At 31.1% G+C, this 24847-nt stretch overlaps 1 protein-coding gene across 1 annotated transcript; it reads left to right on the plus strand.

The window, feature by feature from the left end:
• The first annotated feature begins 173 nt into the window (after window positions 1–173).
• Window positions 174–24595, plus strand: LOC107457146 (uncharacterized). Its single transcript, XM_043039743.3, has 7 exons — window positions 174–823; window positions 8833–8904; window positions 12393–12461; window positions 14857–14958; window positions 18052–18202; window positions 19102–19280; window positions 20650–24595. The coding sequence occupies exons 1-7, from the start codon at window positions 716–718 to the stop codon at window positions 24478–24480; spliced, it is 4512 nt and encodes a 1503-aa protein (XP_042895677.2). The 5' UTR covers window positions 174–715; the 3' UTR covers window positions 24481–24595.
• The last annotated feature ends 252 nt before the right edge of the window (window positions 24596–24847 follow it).

Raw genomic sequence — 24847 nt, forward strand, 5'->3', positions numbered from 1 at the left:
CAGGGTCACAGCAGCTTAAGTACTTTAAAGATTCTTGACCTTCTAAGTGCTGATTGTTAAAGAAACTTGGAAAAAAAAGTAACTAAACAAATGATAACATGCTTCAAGTGATCACTATTACCAAAAATGCCGTTATGGTGAACTTTGACTTAGTTATTATTATTATTTTCTTTACATACTTTCACTTTTTTGATCTCCTTCCTGTCTCTAAATTAAGCACCAGGCTTGTTTTAATTTTAACGTGGGTGAATGTTGTAGATAAGGTTTAGTTTCTTTTGGAAATTTATAATTTTTTTTGTTCTATCTGTAAGTTTGTGGTTTCTTTTTACTGTTGCAGCTTTACTGACATAAAGATGAAAAAAAGCTAGATGCAACAGACTATAGTTAGAAGTACATAGACTTCATCATCATAATAAATGGATTTTAGTCTTTTTGTGTGAACTCATAGGAATATCCAGATTACCCACCGAATTCCAGTCAAACTATTATTTATTTTTGTTTGCTTTTAAAAATATAAAATATCGTCTGCGATTTGGATATTTTTGTTTTCATTCACCATAATCATTACGATATGCACAAAAGCAACGCATCTGTGATCACTAGCACTATCTGTCTTAAGTGCACGGAAAATAATTAACTATTTTAAGAAAATATATCAATAAAGATATAGTATTGCAGATTTGAATTTATAAGTGCGGTAAATCTAGAAATAATAATGTCAGCTTCAGAAAAGGCATTTCTGAAGTGTTTTTGTGTTTTATTAATTTATTTATTTGACTTCATTTTCTGTGCAACAATTAATGATGCTTCACATATTAAAGAGGTGAGTAAACTTATTTATATCAGTGAAAGTAAATTATGTTTGCATGTTGTACATAATGTACATGTTGAATGTGCACGTGTTGTATATGTTCGCGTTGTATGTGCGCTTTAATAGGAATGCTTCTTATAAGTTATTAAGGCCAAAGGGAATGTTTAATGTAACATCAAATTTTGAACAAATTAGAAAATTTTAATTATACAACCATATTGCGTTTTTTCTTTGTAGTCGTGACATCGATTTGATTGCTGAAATTTTAAGTCCCCGCTTTTGAGTCTGTAAAGGACATTCGATCTTTATTGACACGAGACTTACAATCGAGACTTTTAACCACTTTCTGACTAGATAGAGCACCTGATGAAATGCACGTTTCTGACCGCTATAAACAGATTTTATAGCCTTTTTTTACTACATTTTTATGAATTCGCTTTCCTATTTGTGAGAGTTGAATCTTGCAATTAATTTGTTGATTGTTCTTGTAAAAGAAGTTTCGACTTCTTTCATAATCGAGCAATCAAATCTCGATTAGTAGTTCCGTGTCTGATGAGGGTGCAAGTTTCTATCATTTCCTGGCCATATAAAAGTGAATTTATCGTCGCATTTATTGTTAAATAGATTTTATCATTATTTTATTTCTAAAAGTGAATTTATTTTCAACAGCAATTTGTACCATTTTTCGATTAATTAAAATGCTTAACTCTTATCTGGAGCCCTGAAACTGATGGCTATATAAATTTCTACTTCTGAACTAAACAAAAAGAATTTATAGTCATTTAATTGTTATCGGGAATTTATCATTCCTTAACATTCCGAGCACTTTCCGTCTTACTAGAGAGTTTAAATCCTCACTTAAGCAGTGTTAGCTGACATTAGAAGTGCTCATTGTTTTCTGGCCCACTACGATCGTTATTTACCACCATTCAAAAATCTTAACCATTTTCCTCTAGCTAGAGTGCACAAATTTGAACTGGTTCTCTATGTCTGACACCAATGCATGTTACAATTGATTTTGGAATTACAGAAAAGAAAAAATTCACATGTTTCCAACGGAAACAAACTAAAAGACAAAATAAACAAATAAATAAATAAATAAAAATAGTTTTAGGCTTTTCATTTATGTTTCTAAACGAAAAGCTCACTCACGCGTTTATTGTTTATAACCTATTCCTGACAAAAATGAAATTGTTTTCTCATTTTAAGTTCATTATGCAAACTTTGTTTTCAAAATTTTTATTTATTTATTACCTTAATTTTTTAATGATTCCTTCCTTGTTTAAACAACACGGATGAACAATTTTTCTTATTGCATGAGATTTTATAACGGATTTCCAATCGCTGATTTCAAATCTGCAATCGATTTTTCTCTCCAGTTTTTTTAAGAACATTTTCAGTCTAGTTAATAAAAATGTAATAAAAATGTAGGAAACGTAGTTAATAAACTGGAGCGTGGAGAGATAAACCGATTGAGAAGTTGAAATCAACGATACGAAAGTATCTAAAATCCGCTAAAAAATCTCATGGAACAAAAAAAAAAAAAAAATGTTCCCTAGTGTTATTTAGGTAAGGAAGGAATCATATTAACAAAAATCAATAATAAATAAATACATAAATAAATATTTTAAAAACTAAGTTTGCAAAATAAACTTAAAATGATAAAATTTCATTTTTAAGCTCGCACATTTCAACAAAAAAATATAGACTAAAAATGTCATCGTAAAAGTAATCTGTAGCTTTAGAAGCAAAACTAATTTCAGATTTGAAATCCTCACATCCGAATTAGGCAAGATCTAGTGTTGGTATAAAATTTATTCCTCAGAGTAAACTTCATTAATTTGTTTTTGAGTATTAGTTTGTTTTAGATTGTAATTTGGTTTTGAGTATTTCCAACAAAGTTAAATTTACAGAAGAGACAAAAAACTGAATAGTTAAGTATCAGTTTGATAAATAAAGCTTTTTTTATTTTTTGATATTAAAATACGGCTGGTTACAAAATATTCTATTGCAAATGTTCGATAAATCACTTAATTTTTTAATTTAAAAACATAATTAGAACTTGGAGATGGCGGGTTTTCGGACAAAACTTTAAAACGAATTACTATACATATTTTTAATGAGCGAAAATATTAATAATTTGACATTAAGAAATGAAATAAAGATTACATTTTAGTCTTATACTACATATTCAAGGATATTTGTGTAGGTTAAGAAATCTTTTATATCATGACTATCTGTTCTAAGCCACTTACAAATTTCTTCTTAGAAAGAGAAAAACTCATTTGGTTTATATTGTAAAACCTTTTTTGATGTCTGCAATTTTTTGTGGTTTATGGCAACTTTTTCAAAATGTGTTTTCTTAACTTTTTATGGTGCTACTTTTAGAGTACTTTTTTTTTGTACAGAGTAAATATTAACCATTGAAATGAGATACCTCAACCTCACCAGGTGTAGTTTTTTATAAGTAAAATTGCGATAATGTGACACCTGAAGCTGTTGTTTCTCCTTTTTTGCTTTTCCAGAGGAGCATTTTGATAATTTTTTCGCATTCTTTTTTTTATAATACCCATGGGCGGATCGTGATTTTGTGGGGCCCTGGGCTGAAACTACTTTGGGGCCCTAATAGCCATTTTGTCAAAAAAATTGTTTTCTATAGTGATGTAGATAAGTATATACAGAAAAAAATAGGACAATAAAATAATTTTATTAATTTTTTTTACTTATTTATTTTTATTTGTCTATACAAACAGCAACTGTACAACATTATTGCAAAAGAAATTGACAGGTTAAGTGTAGTTATGTTAGATAAATTATCAGGCAACCTTTCTGCATTTTTGTGGTGCAAATTCCTTTATTTGTTCAGCACATTATAAGTCCTTCGTTAAATCACAATTTATGGAAAGAACTGATAAATGATTTAGTCGATGGTTCGACATTGTTGTCCTATATTTGTTTTCTATGTATGACATCCTGGAGAAAGAGAGCTCAGCTTCACAGCTAGTGATTGGCAAAGTTAAAAAATCCTTAAGATAGTGTAGCATAGAAACATCATAGAATGATAGTGTAGAAAATATCAATAAATTTCAGTGGGATGAGAGGGTTGCTGGTAGTCAAGACAGTTATTAGTAAACTAAACAAGTTTGACACTTTGACGACGAGAACAGAAGTGCGGAAGAAAAAATTACGTCGGGAGTTAAGCGGCGCTGCGGGAAGTCCCCCGTAATAGACGCGAAAAAATACACTGACCAAAAACAAGCGACTGGTAATTCCCCGTTCCGTTCGATAGACGCGCACATGCATGGGTTGATTGATCTCAGGGTTGCCAACCTTATAATAGTTTTTTTTTTTAAACATTAGATATTTTTTTAAATTCAAAATATCACCGATTGTTTTCAGTGGGGACTGGGGCCCTTTGTATCCACGGGGCTCTGGGCTGCAGCCCAAAAAGCCCTTAAGTAGATCCGCCCCTGATAATACCCTGGCCTCCTGACCACCACCTTTCGAAATCAAGTATCATATTATTTGTAGTCATTTCTTTTTTCAGTTCATAGTTACTTTTATCCCTCTTTATTTTCTTCTTAAATATACCATCTACACAGAACTACTCTCTGAATAATCACTTATTGTGCGAAAAAAACATTAACAAAATACCAAGCCTAAACTAAATAATTAATAGTTAGTTTATATCCGAACAATTTCATAATCAACAACGGCAGCCAACTGGCGATTTATTTCCGAGTTTATTCCGAGAAAAGGACATCTCCAGGATATAACAAGTTTTCGAGCTAATTTGCACAGCACAAAATATACTATAAATAAGAAGGGACTTTCCTTGTCTTCTGGATTGGTTCAAAATTACAAGGCTACGGAGTTGAACATTAGTAGTCGTGAACCCATAAAATTGGGTTGGCTGTTCAACGACGGTTATAAAATAAAATATAAATAAGTAGGAGGACATGAATTTTTTATATACTAACTATATATTTACGTAAACTAAACTTAAAAAATGCAAGAATCTCAATTTTGAAAAATAGTGGAGCTGACTGGTTTTCGGATTAATTATATAATTTAATTGATATAAGATTGTTTACTAAGTTTTCAATCTAATGTCTACATAAAAAATTAATTAAAAATAATACGCAAAATTATATTTTCCATTTATCTATCGAATTTTAATGTTAAAGATAAATATAATAACAATATTTTTTATTTAACAAAAATGTCAATTTTTTCTTAGATTTTTAATATAAAAAAATAAATAAATAAATAAACTAAACTAATTTTTCCTCCTCCTCTGCATTTCGACTGTTTTTGACTTTGTATTGAATCAAAACTGAATATTTTTATTGCATTGCGTATCCAAGATTTACGGATTCATTTTTTAAGCAAAGGAATGAAATTCAGTACACGCAAAGATGATTATGCCCCAGTTTTTATTCTCATCACTTTTTCATTAAAAATAAATGTGCATCGTTAAATTACGCAGCATTCATTCTTGCAGATATTTGAAAACACAATGTTATGACTTCTTTTTATTCCACTTGAAAAACGTAAATTTTTAAAATTTTATTTTATAGCTAAAAATTTTAACAGCCTGCATATTACTATCGTAACTGTGTAGTTTTCGCAACATGTCCTTACATGTAATTGAATGCACGCTGGCAATACATAATGCTGTAAAATATCGTTTATGAACTATCTTTAAACGTACATCATAACATGCTGATCAATGTTAAAAGAAAACAAGTTATTTTTGTTAGACGATCAGTTGAATGGAATGTATGTTGAAAGGCATACTGATCACAAAAATAACCTTGGAGAGTGATAGCAGCATCAGTACAAGTTTCAAATTAATTCAAGGCTGACAAGATAAAAATAAAATGGAATATTTCTCCACACCTAATGTGACACTGCATGCTGATAAACGTTTTTCATCGTGAGCTTATTATTACTTAACAACGATAATTATACGGTTACGTAATGTCGTAAGTGTTCTATTTAGTTCTTACCTAACATGATTAAAAGAATCGAGATAAAAATGTATGAAAAAATATTTCCACCATGCATTACAAAAATTACCCTGAAAGAGGTATTTCTTGATCTTGAGGTGCTTCTAGACAAAAGGGATTAGCCATTAATTCAGAGGAAACAATATACATGATATTCTCAAGAAACAGAGTCTCAGAATGAAATAGATTCTTATAGATTTGAAACAGTAAGGAGAATTTATTAACTTAAGGATCAATTATATTTTTTGATAACAGATTGTCTCCTGAAATAAAAATCCGACTTTATCTGGTAAATAGGACTGTCTTTGGGTTGAAAAAATTTATTAAATCTAGCTTTCTTTCTAGAAAAACAAAGTTCTTAATTTACAAAATCATAGACGGTCTTGCTTCTGAAGCTTGGATAATGACAAAACCGGAGGAAAGTTGTATCGCAATATTTGAGGGAAAGATTTTGCTGAGTATGCTTGGTGATGTAAATGAAAACAATAAAGGAAGAAGGAGATTTAACTTTGAACAGTACAAGATTTATAAACAACCTGATATTATAATACATAAAAAAATAAATAGAATGAATTGGATGGTATAAGTGATTCGAATGAGAGATGAAAATACAATAAAATAGATATTGCTTTTTAGAACCATTGGAATAAGAAAGCAGGGACAGCCACGGTTGAGACGGGCTGATTCGGTGGAGTCTGATTTTCTTGTAATTAATGAAAAGAATTGGAGATCAAAGATAAATCGGAAGTCGTTATGGAGAAATCTTCAGAGGAAGGCATTGGCCCTCATTTGGTTGTTTGACCAACCATGATGATGAGGGATTACAAAAATGTTTGAATAATACAGTAATATATTATCGTGATTGTACTAAACATTGTTTATATTTTTATCGTGAATAAGCACATTCACGAAAAAATATCTCGTGCAATTTAAAATAATGAATAAAAATAGCATAATAACATCTAATACATTGAAAATTTTTTTAATTTTTAAGCGTATTGCTTAACAATCAAGTGTAATGTAAACCAATTTTGCGAATTTTTTAAAATTATTAAGGAGATTTTGGCAGGTAAACAACAAAATTATTCTAATTTTCCACATTAATCCCTTGTTCACAACAGCTCAGCTTATCCTTGCACAGATTTGAAGAGAGTTATCGCTTTTCTTTTCTTTTTTTTCCTAACAGGAAAAAAAACTTTTTGAATAGACTTTTACAGTTCAATTTTTAAAATTCTGTTTATTCTTTCGATTTTTTAAAATATATTCTGTAGATGTATCAAGATAAGTTTAGAGAAAATGCTAACTATCTCCAAAAACTAGAAATAATTATTTTTACCAAGCCTATACGGAGAAAAAAAAATCTGGTGAAATTACCATATTGGTTGGTAATAACATTTCTGGTAAAAATTACCATAATTCAAATTAATAAAACCGAAATCTACATTATTTAAGCCATTCATACGGTCCTTTTTTTCGTTCATATGGTAACGTTTTACAGGAAACTATGGATTTCAAAATTATGATTTTCATTATCACACATTTAGTAAAAAAATACTAAACTGAAAAGTAAATTTGACCGAATAAATGATTTTTATGCTATGTTCCAAGGTATCCTGATAAAATTACCAAATTTTCATATATTATAAAACGGTGTTCTATTGTTTACTTTACCAAAGCCATTTTGGTAAAAATTATCGATCTTTTTGGTGTTCCCAAAGAGGGCCAGAAACATGGTAAACGGTGCTTAGGTACTGTCTCGTTGAGTATTTTTGGAAAATTTTACAATAAATTTGGTTTAAATTTAAATAATTTCTTAGTTTCTCCATGCATTTAGTTATAATTGTATTTTGCTTCTTTCTTTATGATCAATAACCATGCAAAAATAAAATTGAAAAATACCAAAATGACTTAAGCGCCGTGTTGGCGAAAATGGTCGACGGGAATATTACGTAAGTACCCGGTAAACTTTATCATATTCTGATAGTTTTTTGATCATACTCTTTTCCTTAGTGTAAGAAGTTTGGGTTATCCCAAAAGTCACGGCACTTTTGGGATAACAGGTAAAGTTGAAAGATGTTGCTAGTGGACCATAATTTATATTTTTGACACATTTTTGGATATCATTAAAAATAAAAAGGTGTACTCCACATTAAGTGCAAAAAACCTGTGAGTACTGATTCTTAGTGACTTCATATCTATTCGAAACATGATTTTAATGACTTGTCTTATAAATAATAAATATCATCCTGAAATTGATGTCTTCAAATAAATGTACAGTACGCGAAGAAAAATATAATAAATGGGCCACCCTGAATAACTTTTGATCTAATGATCGGATCGTTACGTTCTAGGACTCAATCTCAATGGTTCAAGGGGGGACCCCAAATATGCTAATTAATTTGTGCAGACGATACTTTAAGTTACAAAATCATACACAAAAACGTACTTTCTATTAATAAACATACCTTTTTTTGATTGATTCGAATTGATGAACCCTAAAATCTAGGGTGTAGTCGTAATTTTTGAAATATGATCCCAATATTTAGATCAGGAGAGCTCAAAAAACTAAATTAACATTAAGGGCTCTAAACTTTGGACCGCTCTCCTGACTATTGAGACCATAACTATTGAGACCATATATTGAGTGTTAGCACGTGAAGATCTGATCATAAGATTAAAAATTATTCAGGGCAGTTCGTTTTTTTTTTTTTCGCACTGTATATTTACCTTTAAATAATAATTATATAAAATAGTGAAACATAGCTACATAATTGAAATAATAATTAATTACGATTAAAGATTACGAATAATTAATTACGATAAAAGAATTTTTAATGCGAGTTGTTTTCTTAGGGAATAAACTTTTTCGTAATTCAATCAAAGTTGTGAAACCTAGATTGAATTTTTTTTTTTCAATAAGTAGTGTTAACATATAATTTCAAGTTTATTTAAGCATTTGATTTCAGAAATTTATTGACTTATTTTTCTCCTTATTTAATTCTTTTTTAGACTTTCATCATACGTTACTTCGAAGGAAGAAAGATTGTCCCAGTAAAAGTAGAGTTAGATGCCAAAAATCAGGTAAATCTGTGATACGAATGGAATAATTCAAGTAGAAGATGTAGGAGAAAAAAATTTCTGACTGTAATGTTTCCTATTTAAGAATAGCGATTATAAAATAAAAAGAGAAAAAGCAAAATTTTGGTAAATTTAACCATCAAATATTTGTATCGATAATAATGAAAAATATAACGACTCATTCTTCTTTTAACAAGTATTAAAAGTAATCACGTAAGAATATTGCAAGACATGTTTTTTTAATTTTCATGTAATTCTCTAAAAAATGGAAGAATTTTTTTTTAAACCTCGAACAATTACAACATATATATATATATATATATATATATATATATATATATATATATATATATATATATATATATATATATATATATATTCCTTAAAAATGCATTAAAAACTCAAAAACTCTCCCCTATTAATTCGTATACTTATTTTAAAAAATAATGCAGATTCAGGAGATGTTTTACTATATCTGATATTTTGGATTTCTCTATTTGCAATTGATTATTTGAACAAGTTGGCAACTGCAAATATTTAGTTTAGAGACATACTAAAAATCATGCATATGTACGACAATCAGGTACACCAAATTTGCGGCGACGTCACTTTTTATCTTGATAATAATTCTTCATTTTTTTTTCGTTCTAACCGTAAAACCTATTGAAACGAAAAATTTTAAATCCCGTAATCGCCAATTCGTCCGGATTTTCGAGAAGATTCTTTTTAAATTTTAAAATGATGTCAAAACTATTTCATTTATAGATTCATGAAATAAATTTAGAATGATCAAAATTCTGCCTTCAAAAAATGGTTTACTTGAAAAAATTTTAACTCTCAAAGCTGCCAATTCTTTCGGATTGCCCGGTAGATTTTCTTTAAAAATTTTTTAAGTGATAACAAAACTTTAGCTTTTTTTTTCATTCTTAGACTTTTGCATTTAATTTAGAATGATTTCAGTCATCTCGTCATTTAATTACATCAAGCGTACATATAAATGCAGGATAAAGCAATAAGATAGTGTTTCTAAGCTCTTGTTAAATTTAACAATATTTCAGTCAGCAATTTATTCTTCAATTTCATTTTATTACCACTGAATAAAATTATTCTTGTAGGGAATAAAAATTAGCAAATATGGAATCCTCTTTCCTTCAAAAACTGAGATCTAATAACCAAGTTGAAATTTTCCTTTTTCTTGTATTACTAAATAAAGGGGTATGTTTTCTGCTTACCAAGCATTCAAAAACAAAGTTTTTAAAATATTGTTCTTGAATGATATATGTAGTTAACCAAAAATATTTTGGGGAAAAAACCATTTTTAACAAACAATCTAACTGAAAAGCTGTCCTAGCCTTAAGTTTATTCTTTCTCCCACCCATAAATTCAAAATTCATATTTTCTGTGTGAAAATATGTTAAAACTAAATTTCAAATTTAGTATAACTTAAAACTACTAATGCTACATAATATTTCCTTACTCAAAAAGCATCCCCTAAGGCCTAATTCCTATTAAAATAAATTTCTGAGGCAACGTATATTTAAAGAGTAAATTGTTAGAAATCGTTTTCTAAATTAAAATAAAATTTTGTTTTGAGCAAATTATGGCATAAAAAATGTTTAGTAATGTATTTAATTGTAAAAATTTTGAGCTTGTTTAAATTCTCTCAATTCAACAGTAGGAAGATATTGACAGGATAAGATAACAGTTAAGACAAATCGCAATTTGATAAAAAATTATCTTAAAAGTTTCAAAATCGTTTGCATAATCGATATTTACGTAAACGAAGTTCATTAATTGTCGTCAGGAAGAAATTTCTAATGCCTAATACGAGTACTTAGATTGTGTTGTTTTGATTTGTTATCGTATGATGAAATGTTGAGTCCTAAGGTTTCAAACGCACATATTGTTCAGACGTTTATCCTAACTTTCGACCATAATTTTTACTCAAAGATTAATGTACTCGAACAGGGGAGATATGTTATCTAATCAGGATTGCCTTTCTGTTTTCTTTTCCATTTTGAAATATAAATGCTATAATCGTTTTATATAATCTTCGTTATCTTAATTTATATTTCTTCAAGTACTTCACTGATTTAAGATATGATTTTGTTTTTCTCAAGATTTGAAGAAAAACTGAAGCACTACTGCCATCTTTTGATAATTTTCTTCAAAATTTATCGATTATTAAAATTATTTAAATTCTTTCGAAAAATTAAAAAAGAAATTGTTTGTGAAATTAAGGCTAGGGTGAGGTAAAATCTCAAAATTGCTCTATTATGAGATAAAATCTAAAATTGCTGTATTATGAGACAAAAAATAAAAATGCTGCACATTTGCTCCAAGGAAAGGAGTAATAATTACAGTTTACATTATATTTAATAATTATATTTGATTACAATTAACCCATTGTTCAATACATTATGTTTGAGCCAGTTTAATCATTTGAGATATTGTGCTTGCTATAGATTTTAACTAAAATTAATAAATAACTAAAATTAATGAATAACTAAAATTATAAATAATTAAATAAATAAATAAAACGGGCGAATATTTTTTTACTCTACATTTTTTCATAATTTTTGGAATACTCTCATAGAACAAATGTTTTATGTTTGTTTAGCACTTTCAACTGCAGATATTGCAAAAATATCGAAATATGAAAAACGTTGTTTTGTCAACAATGATGATACGTCAATAAGTAATCGTTTCATACAGAAATTTTCTGGTAAAATTTTAATTTATATTAGTATCACTTCTAAAATTTAATATCAAAAGTTTCAATTGTAGTTTTTTTCTATTATTGTTTCAATCATTATTTCTCAACCACCTGACCGCAGCAAAATATTTTTTGTTTTAGAAATTATATGAATGACCAGGAAAAAACTATTGTTAAAAAATTGTTAAAGAGCCCCAATTTTATATTAGTAAAACTATGCCAATAGTCAAAATTACTTATCTTACCGGCCCACGATCAAACACTGAAATATTTTACGGATCTTTCTAATAAATCGGATTGAGAAACACTGGTTTAAATAAAATTGTCGGATATTTGCTAAAACCACTGTTAAAAATCAGAATTTTGGATAATAAGTGATTGTGCAAATTATATTACACAATTGTTTAAATTAAATTAAAGATTTCTCTCAATCATATTATTGGATAGCTGCTTAAATTATAATATTTGAAAAACATTCATCCCTTGCTTTGTTATCGCGTATTTGCAGAGCAAGTTTATTCTATTTTTGAGAACCAAAAATTCATGGATTATATTCTAACATTGTTTAAACCTTATTATTGAATAATTGCTTAAAACATTTTTTAAATCATAATATTTGGTAATTCTGTAATAAGTGCATTAGTTATGTAATATAATTGTTTCAATAAATTTTTAAATTTCATCGTCTTTTCATTGTCTTAAACTTATTATTATTATAAACTTATTATCATTATTTTTTTAAATTAATGACAAAAATTAAATCGTTGCATTACAGACCGAGCTTATTCAAATCTTGGATGCCAAAAATTCATGGATTTCAATATCACTTCATGATTTCATTGAAGTAAGTAAACTAATTTTGCATTACAACTCATATTTAAAATTTCTTTATGCTACGAAAAAGTATAGTACAATGTTTCTCCAATGAAAATATTATACACGATATGTATTTTCCATGCATGAAATTGAATGATAATAAAGTAAATATAGATTAAGAATGCTAAATAACCGTAATATTAAACTATTTGAAGCATTTTAAGTCGAAGTAATAACGTGACTGATATATAAACATTGCCATTACTTCATTCCACGTGTATATAAATTATTAATTAGTTAATCATTTTTAACATTCAAATATATTTCTAATTTGAAGCATATGCGATGTAAAAAAGTAATTCCTTAGTTTTTTCAATTGTAAAAAAATTATTAATTTATATCTACTAGAGCAATAACTGATAAATAAGGCAGCAGGAAAAACACAACTCTGTGCAATTTATCTTACTAAGAAGCTAAGGCAAGCCTGTGTGTACAGTGCGCAAAATGAAAAAAAAAAAAAGATATTTTCCTAAATAACTTTCTTAATGATCAATTTTTCACGAAAAAAGTACCAGTCTTAATTGTTCAATAGAGAAACTACAGGGCCGGGATTGCCTGGTCGGTAGGACACTGGTCCCATGTTCAAGAGTTCGTGGGTTCGATCCCCGCCGGCCGAAGACTACCCATGTATTAAATGAGGACTGATGCACGTTAAATCTGTCGAGTCGCAAAGTCCTCCGTGTTCCCATAACAAATCAATACCTCAGGGGGTACTGATCCAGGAGTTTCCTTGTCTTCTGGATTGCTTCAAAATTACAAGCTACGGAGTTAAACATTAGTAGTCGTAAACCCAAAAATTGGGTCGGCTGTTCAAGGAATATAAAACAAAATAAAATAGAGAAACTACGAACCGTGGTGGCTCAGGGGATAGAGCGTTCGCCTTCCAATGAGGTCACTCGGGTTAATTCCAGCGATGGCTGGTCGATACGGATTTTGCATCCGGCGTGCACCGACCACAGTGCTGACATAAAATATCCTCAGTGGTAGACGGATCATGGGTTAGAGTCCCTTTATCGTCAGGCTAACCATGGGAGGATTTCGAGTTTTTCTTCTCCATGTAACGCAAATGAGGGTTAGTTCTATCAAGAAATCCTCCACTAAGGCAAAAATTTTATAAGGTTACGAAGTTGAACATTAGTAGACGTAAACCCAAAATTGGGTCGGCTGTTCAACGACGGTTATAAAATGAAATATAAAATAAAAATAGAGTGACTGCAAATATGCTAATTTATTAATGCTAGGTATTAATTAGTTTCCCGAATCACAGACACTCGAAAATCTATTCCCCTACCCCTATAAACATATCTTTTTCTCGACGGATTTCGTTTTTTGGCTATCAAAATATAGGACGCAGCCTTATGGTCGGTCCCCATTAGTTTAGCTGGCAGAGCGGTCGAATCACATGATTGTTAATTTCCCTTTTATAGCATTTCGCTTAATCTCGGGAATTAAAAATTTTGCACTCAATTATAAAGTTCGTTTGTCCAAAGTTAATTCCAAGCAAAAAAAAAAAAAAAAAAAAAAAAAAATATGAAATTTAATAATAACTTTTTTTTAAAAATTTTATAAGGATTGAAACAAATAAAAAAAATTTTTCTCACTATTTTAAGCTATACATTTTTAAATGACGAAATTCAAAATTTGAGAGAAATTGGTCGAATAGTTTGCGTGTTATTAAATTTTGAAAAATCTGTTTTTAAACTTTCATTTGTCAAGAACCAATTTCATTCAAATTTCGTTTTTTTTACCGATTAAAGTGACACTGTTTTAAATGAAGTAAAAATTTCCATACCCTATTATCTAAAAAATTTTCGATCCTAATTAAATAAAAAAAAACAAATGAATGTTAAGTGCGTTTTTTTGTTACTTAAAATCTTTTAAGTCGATAGAATTTGGAGATATATAAAATTCAAAATAATATTTTACTAGTTGTGTTTTGCATTCCATTGCAAAAGTATTTTAAAATTACTCTGCATATTAAATTCGTCCAACAAAAATTAATTCCGTCTTGGAAAACATCTACATATAAAATTAACGCAACCGCAAAGGGTCAAGTTACATTTAATCTTCAGTGTTAAGTGGACATGCTGCAAATAATGGAACTTGATTTTAAGATTTTACTGAACTGTATTGTCTTAAGCAAGTAAATCTTATTGCACTAATGTAACATCAGGATATAAACAGATTTTATAACATTTTTTAAAGCTATACTTTTAAATTAAAACTGCATTTTTTAAAAGATGTTTTTGTTTCATATTCTTATCTTTTATTATGTGTTAAATATTTTTTTAAAAAAAATGAGAAACACATTTAATTTTTGTGACTCCAACGTTTACGCTTATTAAGAACTAAATTCTTTACAGGAAAAGAAAGCTTTTAAGGACTCAAATGGAAGCCAATGTTTTATTTCCAGTGCGACGGGCGAGACGATGGAAGATGACAGGAAAAAGTTACGGCTATTAAATGTCAGTATAATATAAAATTATATAAAATCTTAAACTTTACTTTTGTGACATGCCTAAAATAATGTATAGCATCAAGTTTTGTTAATACTTTAATACAATAAAAAAAATCATTTATGTTAACATTTATGTCTTTTTAAAATTGCATTAACCGATACGTTGCGTTCTATGAAATTACAGCACATGGAGGAGAGGGGGCAACACTGTAAAAAAAATCCGGATCAAATTACGGTTAAAAGTACCAGCAATCAGAGGGCCGATACTTTTTATCGTAAACTCAATTTTCACAGAAATATGTTAAGGAACAAAAAATCTGATGTATCATGATTTTTACAATAATAACTACCATAAGATCACTGAATCACTCTATTTAAATAAACATTTTTGTAAAAATTACGGTATAATATTTTACGATAAAAATGGAATTTACTGTGAAGTGGATTCCACAGATGATACTTTATATCGGCGGTACTTTATATCGTAATTTGATACAAAATTTTTTACGGTTTAGTATGGATATTTTCTTCAAATTTTCCAAAAAAGAATACTGGTTAATATTTTGGGCACATTTTTTTTCAATTAAAATTTGAACGATTTTTTCATTTTGAGTTATAGATAAGCTAATTTAAATGTATATATATATTTTTGCTTTGATAATTTTTTTTAAAAAAAAATTCTTTTTGATCCCACTAGCACTATGTTATAGGTTTAGCGAGGGCACGTCGTAATGCTTATTATTTAATCTATTGTTACTAATAATAAAAAGCAAGTAAAATCTAAATGGAACTAAATTTAGTCTAAAAATGTGGTTTTGAGAAAATGGTCATAAAATCTTTATAATTATGTTATGTTAAAGACCAATAAAGGCATACATTTCAAACTCTTCCGTTTTAGAGAGAGCTTTTCTTCAATGTTTCAAGGGGCAGTAAATTTTACTCTCAACAATTTCATTTTTTATCAATAAAATTAATTTACAACGATTTGACCATCACGATGAATAAACATTTGAAACAATTCCATAAGATCTGATAATAAAGTGGTGAAGTTTTTAAGAGATGGAAAAATTGAATAAACATTCATATACATTGACTGTTATTAAATTAGAACTTTAAATATTGAAGGAATTTACAACATCACCGTGGTAAAATATGCAAATTTAGGCCATCGCCTCCGTAAATATGTTCTTAAAAAACTTTAATAGTTGTAACGAAAATGAGGCAGAGGTCTATTATTTAATATATCTGTGTGAGAATATATCTGTACGCTCTACCAAACCTTTAAACATTATAGTAATAGTTTCTTCAAAAAACGTAATTTCAGCTTGTATTAACGTACTTATGAAGCCACTAATACAATACTAACGTAATCACTACCATTAAAAGATTATGACATGCCCACAGTAGCCCCAGACCTATGTGTCCTCAGAAGCTTCGTGAAGTATTAGTTTGTTGAAACTCATTATTAGTTCATTAAAAAAGGCAAATCGAAAGTAACTGATTAAATGTGTAAAAAACACATTCAATTCATAACAAAATATTAAACTAAAGTAAAAATTAAAAATTTACCCTTTCATCGTAAAAACCTTGTTTTCTTTTTAAATTAAGAAATTAATTTTCTACCATAAAAACTTCGTTTTTTAATTAAGAAGTTACTTTTCCACCATAAAAACCTTATTTTTTAATTAAAATTACTTTTCCACCATAAAAACCTTGTCTTTAATTAAAACAATATTTTTCCTCCATAAAACCTTGTTTTTTAATTTACTAATCAACAATCTATTATTTTTTTGTTTGTTATTGCATATGTAAATATATTATAGTCTTGACATTCTGCACAAAATTTACAGGGAAAATTTACGGGGAAATAATAGAAATATTCCATTTGTCTTCTCTAGTTCCTTGTCCACACTAGCCCTCTCTCCCCAACCATTTTAAGAATTTATATGAATTTACCAATATCAACATTTAATTATAACGAAGATAACTGTCACCTTACCTTGAAGATAATTGTTTTGTAGACTCTCATTGAACAGAAAAAATAACATGATATTATAATTAATAAACCAAGGAAATTCAAATGTCTTTGGCTATGATCAGCAAAAAATTTAAAATGGTGTTTACCTGTAAATTACTTATTTAACGGGGTTCATGTCTGAGAGTTCGTGCGTTCGAACCCCACCGGCCGAAGACTCCCCGTGTAGTAAAATGGTGACTGATGCACGTTAAATCTGTCGAGTCGCAAAGTCCTCCATGTTCCAATAACAAATCAATACCTCTGAGGGTACTGAATTGGAGATTGATCGTTCTCTGATTCAGGTCAAAATTACGATCTGTGGATGAATGAATGAATGTATGAATGGGTCCGCCCTATAAACGGGTGTGACGTACAGGTGCGGCAAAAGTCGAATTCATAGATGGCGCCACTGGAAAACAAGAACAATCGCAACCCTCTGCTTTAACAGGCATACGACAACAACAACCTATTTTACGGTATTTCTAGTTATCCTAGTTATCGACATCGTGGTCTTCCTTTCCATCTAACGCAAATGCGAGTTAGTTCCATCAAAAAGTCCTCCATGAAGGCGAATTTCTCTCAATACTTGATTCAGCAGTTCCTTGTCTTCTGGATTGGGTTCAAAATTACAAGACTACGTAGTTGAACGTTAGAAGTCGTAAGCCTAAGAATTGGGTCGGCTGTTTAACGACGGTGATAAAGTAATATATTATGATCGATATAAAAATTTTATTATTTTTTATTTTTGACTCAGTTGAAAAATTCTATGTCCCTATTTTGTGCAAATTTCGTTGTCAAAGCAATATATTACATAGAATATGTCTTTTTTTTTTTACGTAATACTATTCAAAAGAGGACAAATGCTTATTGACATACAAAGTTAAAATGTAAAACCTGTAGGAAAGAAACAGTTCTGGAGTTTTACTTATAATCAATATGAACAAGCACAGCCAAAGGTTATGTTCCTATTCATAATCTCGAATAGTATTTTTTTTTCTCTACTCGATGTCATTGCAAATTGGCTTGTAACTCTCATGGTGAAGAGCGATATTCTAACAAACATATTTCTTGTTTTTATTTCAGAATGGCATTGTGAAAGGATCATACATCCCCACATTTTATATTTTGAAAGAGATCGATGATAAAACTTTTATTGAGAAGTTCGGAAAGCGGATAGCTCGGTTTTGCAATGGAAGTTCATTGTCATTGGTATCCAGTGATGGAATTCCATTAAGTAAGACAGGCAATTTTATTAGCAGACTTCATATAAATACAGTTTTTTTTTTTAAATTTTGAATATTGAACTTTTGTTTTTGAATAAAATGTTACGGGAATTGTTACGGAATTAAAATTGTACAGCATTGACTTGTAAATCGTGTAACATTTGAATGGTACTTATAAGGCATGGAAATATAACGTAAATTATAAAGTTAGAGTAAAATGTAAGACTTTGTGTAGATAATTTGAAGGAGAAAAATTCAAATATTAACTACTCATTTACTTTGAAGTGATAGAGTGATAAGCGAGTATAACTTTGATAAGAGATAAGGTAATTGCGTAAAAATTTAATGGCGTCCTAAAGTGTCGCGTTACTACTCCAATGATATATACAGATTAAATTATAGACTTATTATTATGACATATATTTTTTCCTTCAATACCCACCTGGGTTGACTTTAGTCAATTCAGGCGTAAAGGGGAAGATTTGCCGGCTGCTCTTTAAGGGGCATCATATTAAGTGGGCCAACGTTGCTCTCATAGTAAGGACAGATAGTACAGAGAATGAAAGAATATCCATGCCTAGACCGCTGGTGAAGCCTGTCATTCTAGTCTACTTGTAATGCCACCCGTAAGCAAAAGATTAAACATTTTAAATCTTTCAATTATGTTCTTTCAATTTTCGAAACTTGCATGAATAACAAGGTTTAAGACTTTAGTATTGGCATTGGTTCAGTTACTTTAAGACTAGATGAGCTTGATAAAATTATTTTCTCCCTGTCGATACTCTATTTTTTGCATAGTTGCTAAGTAACGAGCTATAGTATGGTAATATATAAATTGGGAGAGGAAATTTCTATTTACATGGTAGAGGCGCGCCATTCTCAGTAGATAATTGAGTTATTTTTTTCACAGGACGGAAGAAGAGGCAGACAGCTGTCAATGATGACAAAAGCAAATTTACTCATCATTCATATGGTCATTATGGACATCAGAGCAATAATTACGCTCATTATGGTCATGACACTCGTATCACTGGTACTATTGATAAAGATGGAAACTTAAAGAAAGATCAAACAATGACTCAGTATCAGGTAAAAACTAATAAAAAATGATACAAAATAACAGTTTTGTCAGTTTAAAAAAAATTTATCCATCTGAGGTATCTTTCTAAGTTTCAACGAGGAACAGGAATTTAATTTTAAAAATTTTATCACTGTTTTTAACTTAATATATTTTAAAAATGATCCCAATAGTTTAGTTTGAAGATTCGGGCCTCCGACTATTTTCACTTTTTGCATGATATTTACTTTGATAGATTTTTCATTTATTTATTTTTACTTTTCTATCTATTAAGTTAATCACGTTGTTTCCAAATTGAGCTAATCGCGTTGCCTAACTCAAAGATAATCTCTCGCAAAAATTAACTTTCATTAATTATGTAATATTTTTTAACTTTAATGATAAAAAATTAGAATTATAAGGTAAGAAAATACAGGGTGATCAATGATCATAAATAACTTTGTCGACATATGACCTTCTGGACATATGTCCTATATATGAAAGTCCGTTTAAGAGAACGAAATAAAAATTTTCACAAAGGTGATCTATGCGTTCAAGAATGGTTTTAAAAGTGATTGCATAGCTCTGACGGTTAACGTTACAAAGACGAAAGTTCGAAATATTCAAATGGCAGCATTTATCTTTTTGATTAAAACGTTATTTGGAACGGTAATTTTATCAGAAAAAAATTTAAAGCATTTGTCTTAAAATGTACAAAAATTTTATTCCGTTCGCTCAAACGGTATGCTCTCCATAGGGTCATAAGCTGGCGATGTAATTTTATAATCATCCTGCATTTTAAATTTACTTAAACTATATCACATTAAATATCAAGCAATAAATTACAAATAAAACTATTTGAATAATTTCTGAAAAATAAAAATTGAAATAAGTTGGTTTAAATTTTTACGTTTTAGAACTTTTTAAACCACATTCAATTTTTCTGATTTTAGAATTTACATTACTGTAGTTTAAACATGTAAATATTTTTATCAAATGCGGCTGTTCCTCATATGTTGGTCTAAAGTTCATATCCATTAAAAAAAAAGACTTTTTAGTAGTTACTGCACTGTGCAAAGCGGATACGATAGGTTAAAAGGTGCAAAGCGGATAGTTCTTTCTATAGACAAACTATATAATAGTTAACATATTATCTGCAATTGACTCCTATGTAATAATTATTTGTAATTATTTCTAATAATCGTGTCTGATTTACAGGATTTGAAGGAAACAGAATTTATATTTCAACAGAAATATTTAACAAGTGATACATATAATTGTATCATGTTTCATGATTAAAAATGTATACCTATATACATTTTTAATTATGAAACATGATACAATTATAGTTTTATTTTTTGATTGTTTTACAAAATAATAATTTTATTTCTTTTATTTTAGGAAAGATCTCAAAGTTCACAAACATATCCGTTGAGGGGAACAGGAAATTTACCACATGCATCAGCCATGAATGGAAGAAATACATTCACTAACCCCTCACAAAATCAAAACTTTATATCAATGGGTGATAACACAGGTAGGAGTAGAAGTGTAAACTCCGGCAGTGACAATTCAGGACAATTTTCCTTACAAACAGCACAAGAAAGTGGATATCAACTAAACTTGCCTTTTGGACTCAAGGCAGGAAATGCTTATCGTGGTGGTATTAGTAGTAGTGGACAATACGGGGGAACTAGAGGCACGCCATATCATTTATCTGAACAAAAGCCTAGTCTAGTTGGTTCAGGTTTGCAAAGATATCCCAGTGCATCTTCTCCAGGTTCCTTACAAGGATCTTATCCTGGTTTTAATGATATCTCCAAATCTCCAGAGAGTTTTCAACCAGGAGGAATGCCAGGAAGCTCTTATTTAAGTCCTCCAATATCTAGAGCGGATCAAAGAAGTTTGTCACCTGATACTAATGGACGTCCTTCCCTTAAAACTGAATCTACATATCCCATTGTCCCAGGTGTATCTGATATGCAACAGCAGGGGGGAATTCCTGGACAGTTGATGCGTTCCCATACTGGTTTAGGTAGTTCAAGTCCACTGAATCAAATTAAAACTATCACGCCAGGGGGGGATTCGCAAATTCAGCCTGGAATACAGTATCAACCTCCTTTCACAGGGTACCAATCCGGGACGCCTAGTCACCCTAGGATTCTACACCCACCTGGAGTTTTGCCTGATACTACATTAACAGGATATCAACCTGCTAGAGGATACCAACCAAGCTCTGTATCAGGATTACCGACAGGAATAGGTCAACCGGCTTTTCCTGGATATTACCCGAGCTCGTTTCCGGGAACATCAATAACAGCAGCTCGCCCAGTCATATCAGGTTACCAACCCGGTTCGACTTTAACTGCGTATCAGCCTGATTCCTTACCACAGTCTCCCCATTCGGGATATCAGCCAGCACATTTTGCACCAGGATATCAAGATCGACAAAACTCAGGTGCAATATCTGGACAATATATGCCAAAAGCGCTAAACGGTGGATCTCTCCAAACCGATTCAATACATTCCGGTACTAAGGAAGGTGGATTATTAGCTCAAGGATATGGAATTCCAGGAATGCAAGTTTCTCAGCCTAGATACCCTGACAGTCGTGTTTCAACTGATCAACGGCAAGTACTCGGTGCTGGAGTTGATCAACAAATATCATCAAGAAATGTTCCAGGCATCAGTGCAGGCACACCAACAAATTTAAGAGCATTGGATTCTGTTCAAGGTCAACCACGTGACCCACCAAGAGATACATTACAGGGAGGAATGATTGCCCCTGGAAGTTTACCTTCTCATCCTTTCTCTGTTTCAGGAAATGGAGAGCCAGGACAGTATTCGAGACCACAAATTCCCGATACTTCTAGTTATAATGTTCGTGATTTCACGTCAAGGGGTGCTTCAGATGGGTCAAGAATTGGACAAAGTGACCTTAGAACTGGTCCTGTAGCAGAGCCAGTTAGGACAGCTCTTTCAAACAGAAATGCTCAAGTTCAAAGAGGAGGTGATTCTGCTTCATCGCAAACACAGATTCAAACAGGTGCTGAAGGAACAGCTGCTGAAGCATCTGCTGCTGGGCAATATAGAGGAATCGGCTCAAAGACCCAGGTTCAAGGTGGTTATGCAGGAAATGGGTCATTTTCAGCACAAGCTCAATCTGGATTCACTGGAGGCATTACTCAAAGTCAAGTACAAGGTGGGAAGCAAGGGGGTTTATCTGGTTCTAGTTCAGCAGTAGAAAATGTAGGATCAGCTCAAAGTCAAGTACAAATTGGTAGACCTAGTGGTTCAGCAAGCAGTACGGCGCAAGGTCGATTCTCTCAGGGCATGACTAGTGTTAGAGCGCAGAGTGGGAGGACCGGAGGAAGTGCAGGTGCAGAGTCTCAATCAAGAGGTTTAAGCAGTAGTCAGGTGAAAGTTGATATTGCTGGAAAAGAGGTCACGGGAAACAGTGATTTTCAAGGGACGGTATCTGCTTCTGTCTTAGGAGGTAGTTCGACAGGACAATCTCAAACGCAATTACAAGGAGGATACAACAGTGGAAGAACTTATGCAGCAACCGCTCAAGGCGGATTCGATGCTGCAATGGATTACCAAGGTTCAGTGCCTAGTGCAGAAACAAGTCCAGTCATTTTACATCGAAATTTAGACAGAAATGCTAATTTTATGCACACTTCCCAACTACCGAGTTCAGGAGCTGTACATAGACCATCTATTAATGGAATTGCATCACCATCTACATTAAATAGAGGAGCTGGTGTGCCAGTATCTATACCTATCTCCACACCAAGACAAGTAAGTCATGAACAAGCACAGGGATCTAGAAATATACCTGGAATTTCACAATTGCCAGGTACAGAATATTTGTCGAAAATTCCATCAAGAAACCAAGGATCAACTGGGAGTAGAGATCAGGATATTCATGATCAAAGTCAAGGCAGTTTTGATCAAAGAACGTCCGAAATAAGATATCCTTCCCAATCTCAAGGTCTTTATCATCCCTTACACCTTACGAGGAGCCAACCGCAATCAAATATACCACAAGCAACCAGTTACGAAAGCCCCTCAACGGCTCCTGGTTCCTTACAAACCGATTTAACTTTAGGGTCAATTCCTTTTGATCAACAGCGCTCTCCTTTTTCTGGAAGCCAAACACCAATTATGCAACCCCAACCTGGTTCATTTTATGAAACACCAAGTAATTTACAACCTTCCCACGGTGCTAGACACCCATACCATTCTCCGACTATACCACAACAATCAGGATATCATCCAATACAACAGCCTTTATCTGAACTATCACCACCAACTCAATCCATGGGATCTCAAGGAAGAATTAATGGGTTGCAACCTCCTTCAACTATTCAAGAGCCATTTCAACCAAGTTCTACCTTTAGAACACAACATGGTATTCGAGCCCCCGATTCCTTGACTCAATTTGGTCAACAATATTTTCCCCCTTACCCCACTGAAACTCAAAATGGTGACCAGATTTATTCTAAAAGAGATCAGACGGCTCCTACTGGCTCAGGGAGTTCAGATGGTGCTTATTCAACCAGTTACCAACAACCATATTTCAGACCTGGACTAAACCAACCACCTTTCCAAGTACCAAGTCAATCAAATGGTCTTGCACCAGGACAACAAATACCCTCACTTACAGACCGCCAACCTACCTCCATAGGCATACCTAGCCCTGGTGGTGCACCTATCAGTTTCCAAGAACCAGGGCAAAGACCATTAGGACAAACTTCTTCACTTGTGCCAAGCTTCAGACCCAGTTTAACAACAGGACAACAAACATTCCTAGAACCAGAGCATAGATTACCAGGACAAACTTCCTTATTAGAGCCAAGCCTCAGACCTAGTTTAACACCAGAGCAACATACATTGACCGCACCTACTACAGACAGAGATATTTCAAGTCAGCAACGACCCATTCAAAGACCTGGTGTTCGAGAACCGGATTCAAGTGAGGAAGGGGGCTGCTGTGAAGCTTTGAAAAATCTAAAAAGACGATGTTGTGGTAAAACTACACAGAAACAGAATGGTTCATGTTGCTCATCGACAATAGATGATTTCACTCAGGATTTTGAAGATGAAGATTTAACCGATGAAAGTAGCAACAAGGAGCCATGTAAAGTTGTAAAAGCAATATGTTACATTGTATACAAACCAGTTGGAAAAGCAAGAATTTGCAAGCCAACTACGTCAAATAACTGTTAAACGAAAGGGCCATAGAATGACGTTTGTTAATTTAATGTTTATTTTCTCATTAATATTTCTCATCGCTTCATTTTGTTTTGTTTTAATAAATATTTGAAATGAGGAAAAAATAAAATGTTGCATATTTATTTTGATATTCAATGCAAGGATAGAAGTAACAATTTAAAAAAGTATAGGATTTCTTTAGAAAAAATGTAGGACAACAGAAAATATATTGTATTATGAATATTTTTTTAATATAAATCACAATCATACAACGATTAAAAATTTTTCTTAATAAGTGACTTACTCCAAACATTACTTTTATCAAAAAAATTACAAAGATCCTAATAATAGATTATTAATATTAAAATAACATAGCTAATTT

This window comes from Parasteatoda tepidariorum, chromosome 1, assembly GCF_982258835.1.
Source record: "Parasteatoda tepidariorum strain Cologne lab strain chromosome 1, Ptep-v5.0, whole genome shotgun sequence".
NCBI classification, from domain to species: Eukaryota; Metazoa; Arthropoda; class Arachnida; order Araneae; family Theridiidae; genus Parasteatoda; species Parasteatoda tepidariorum.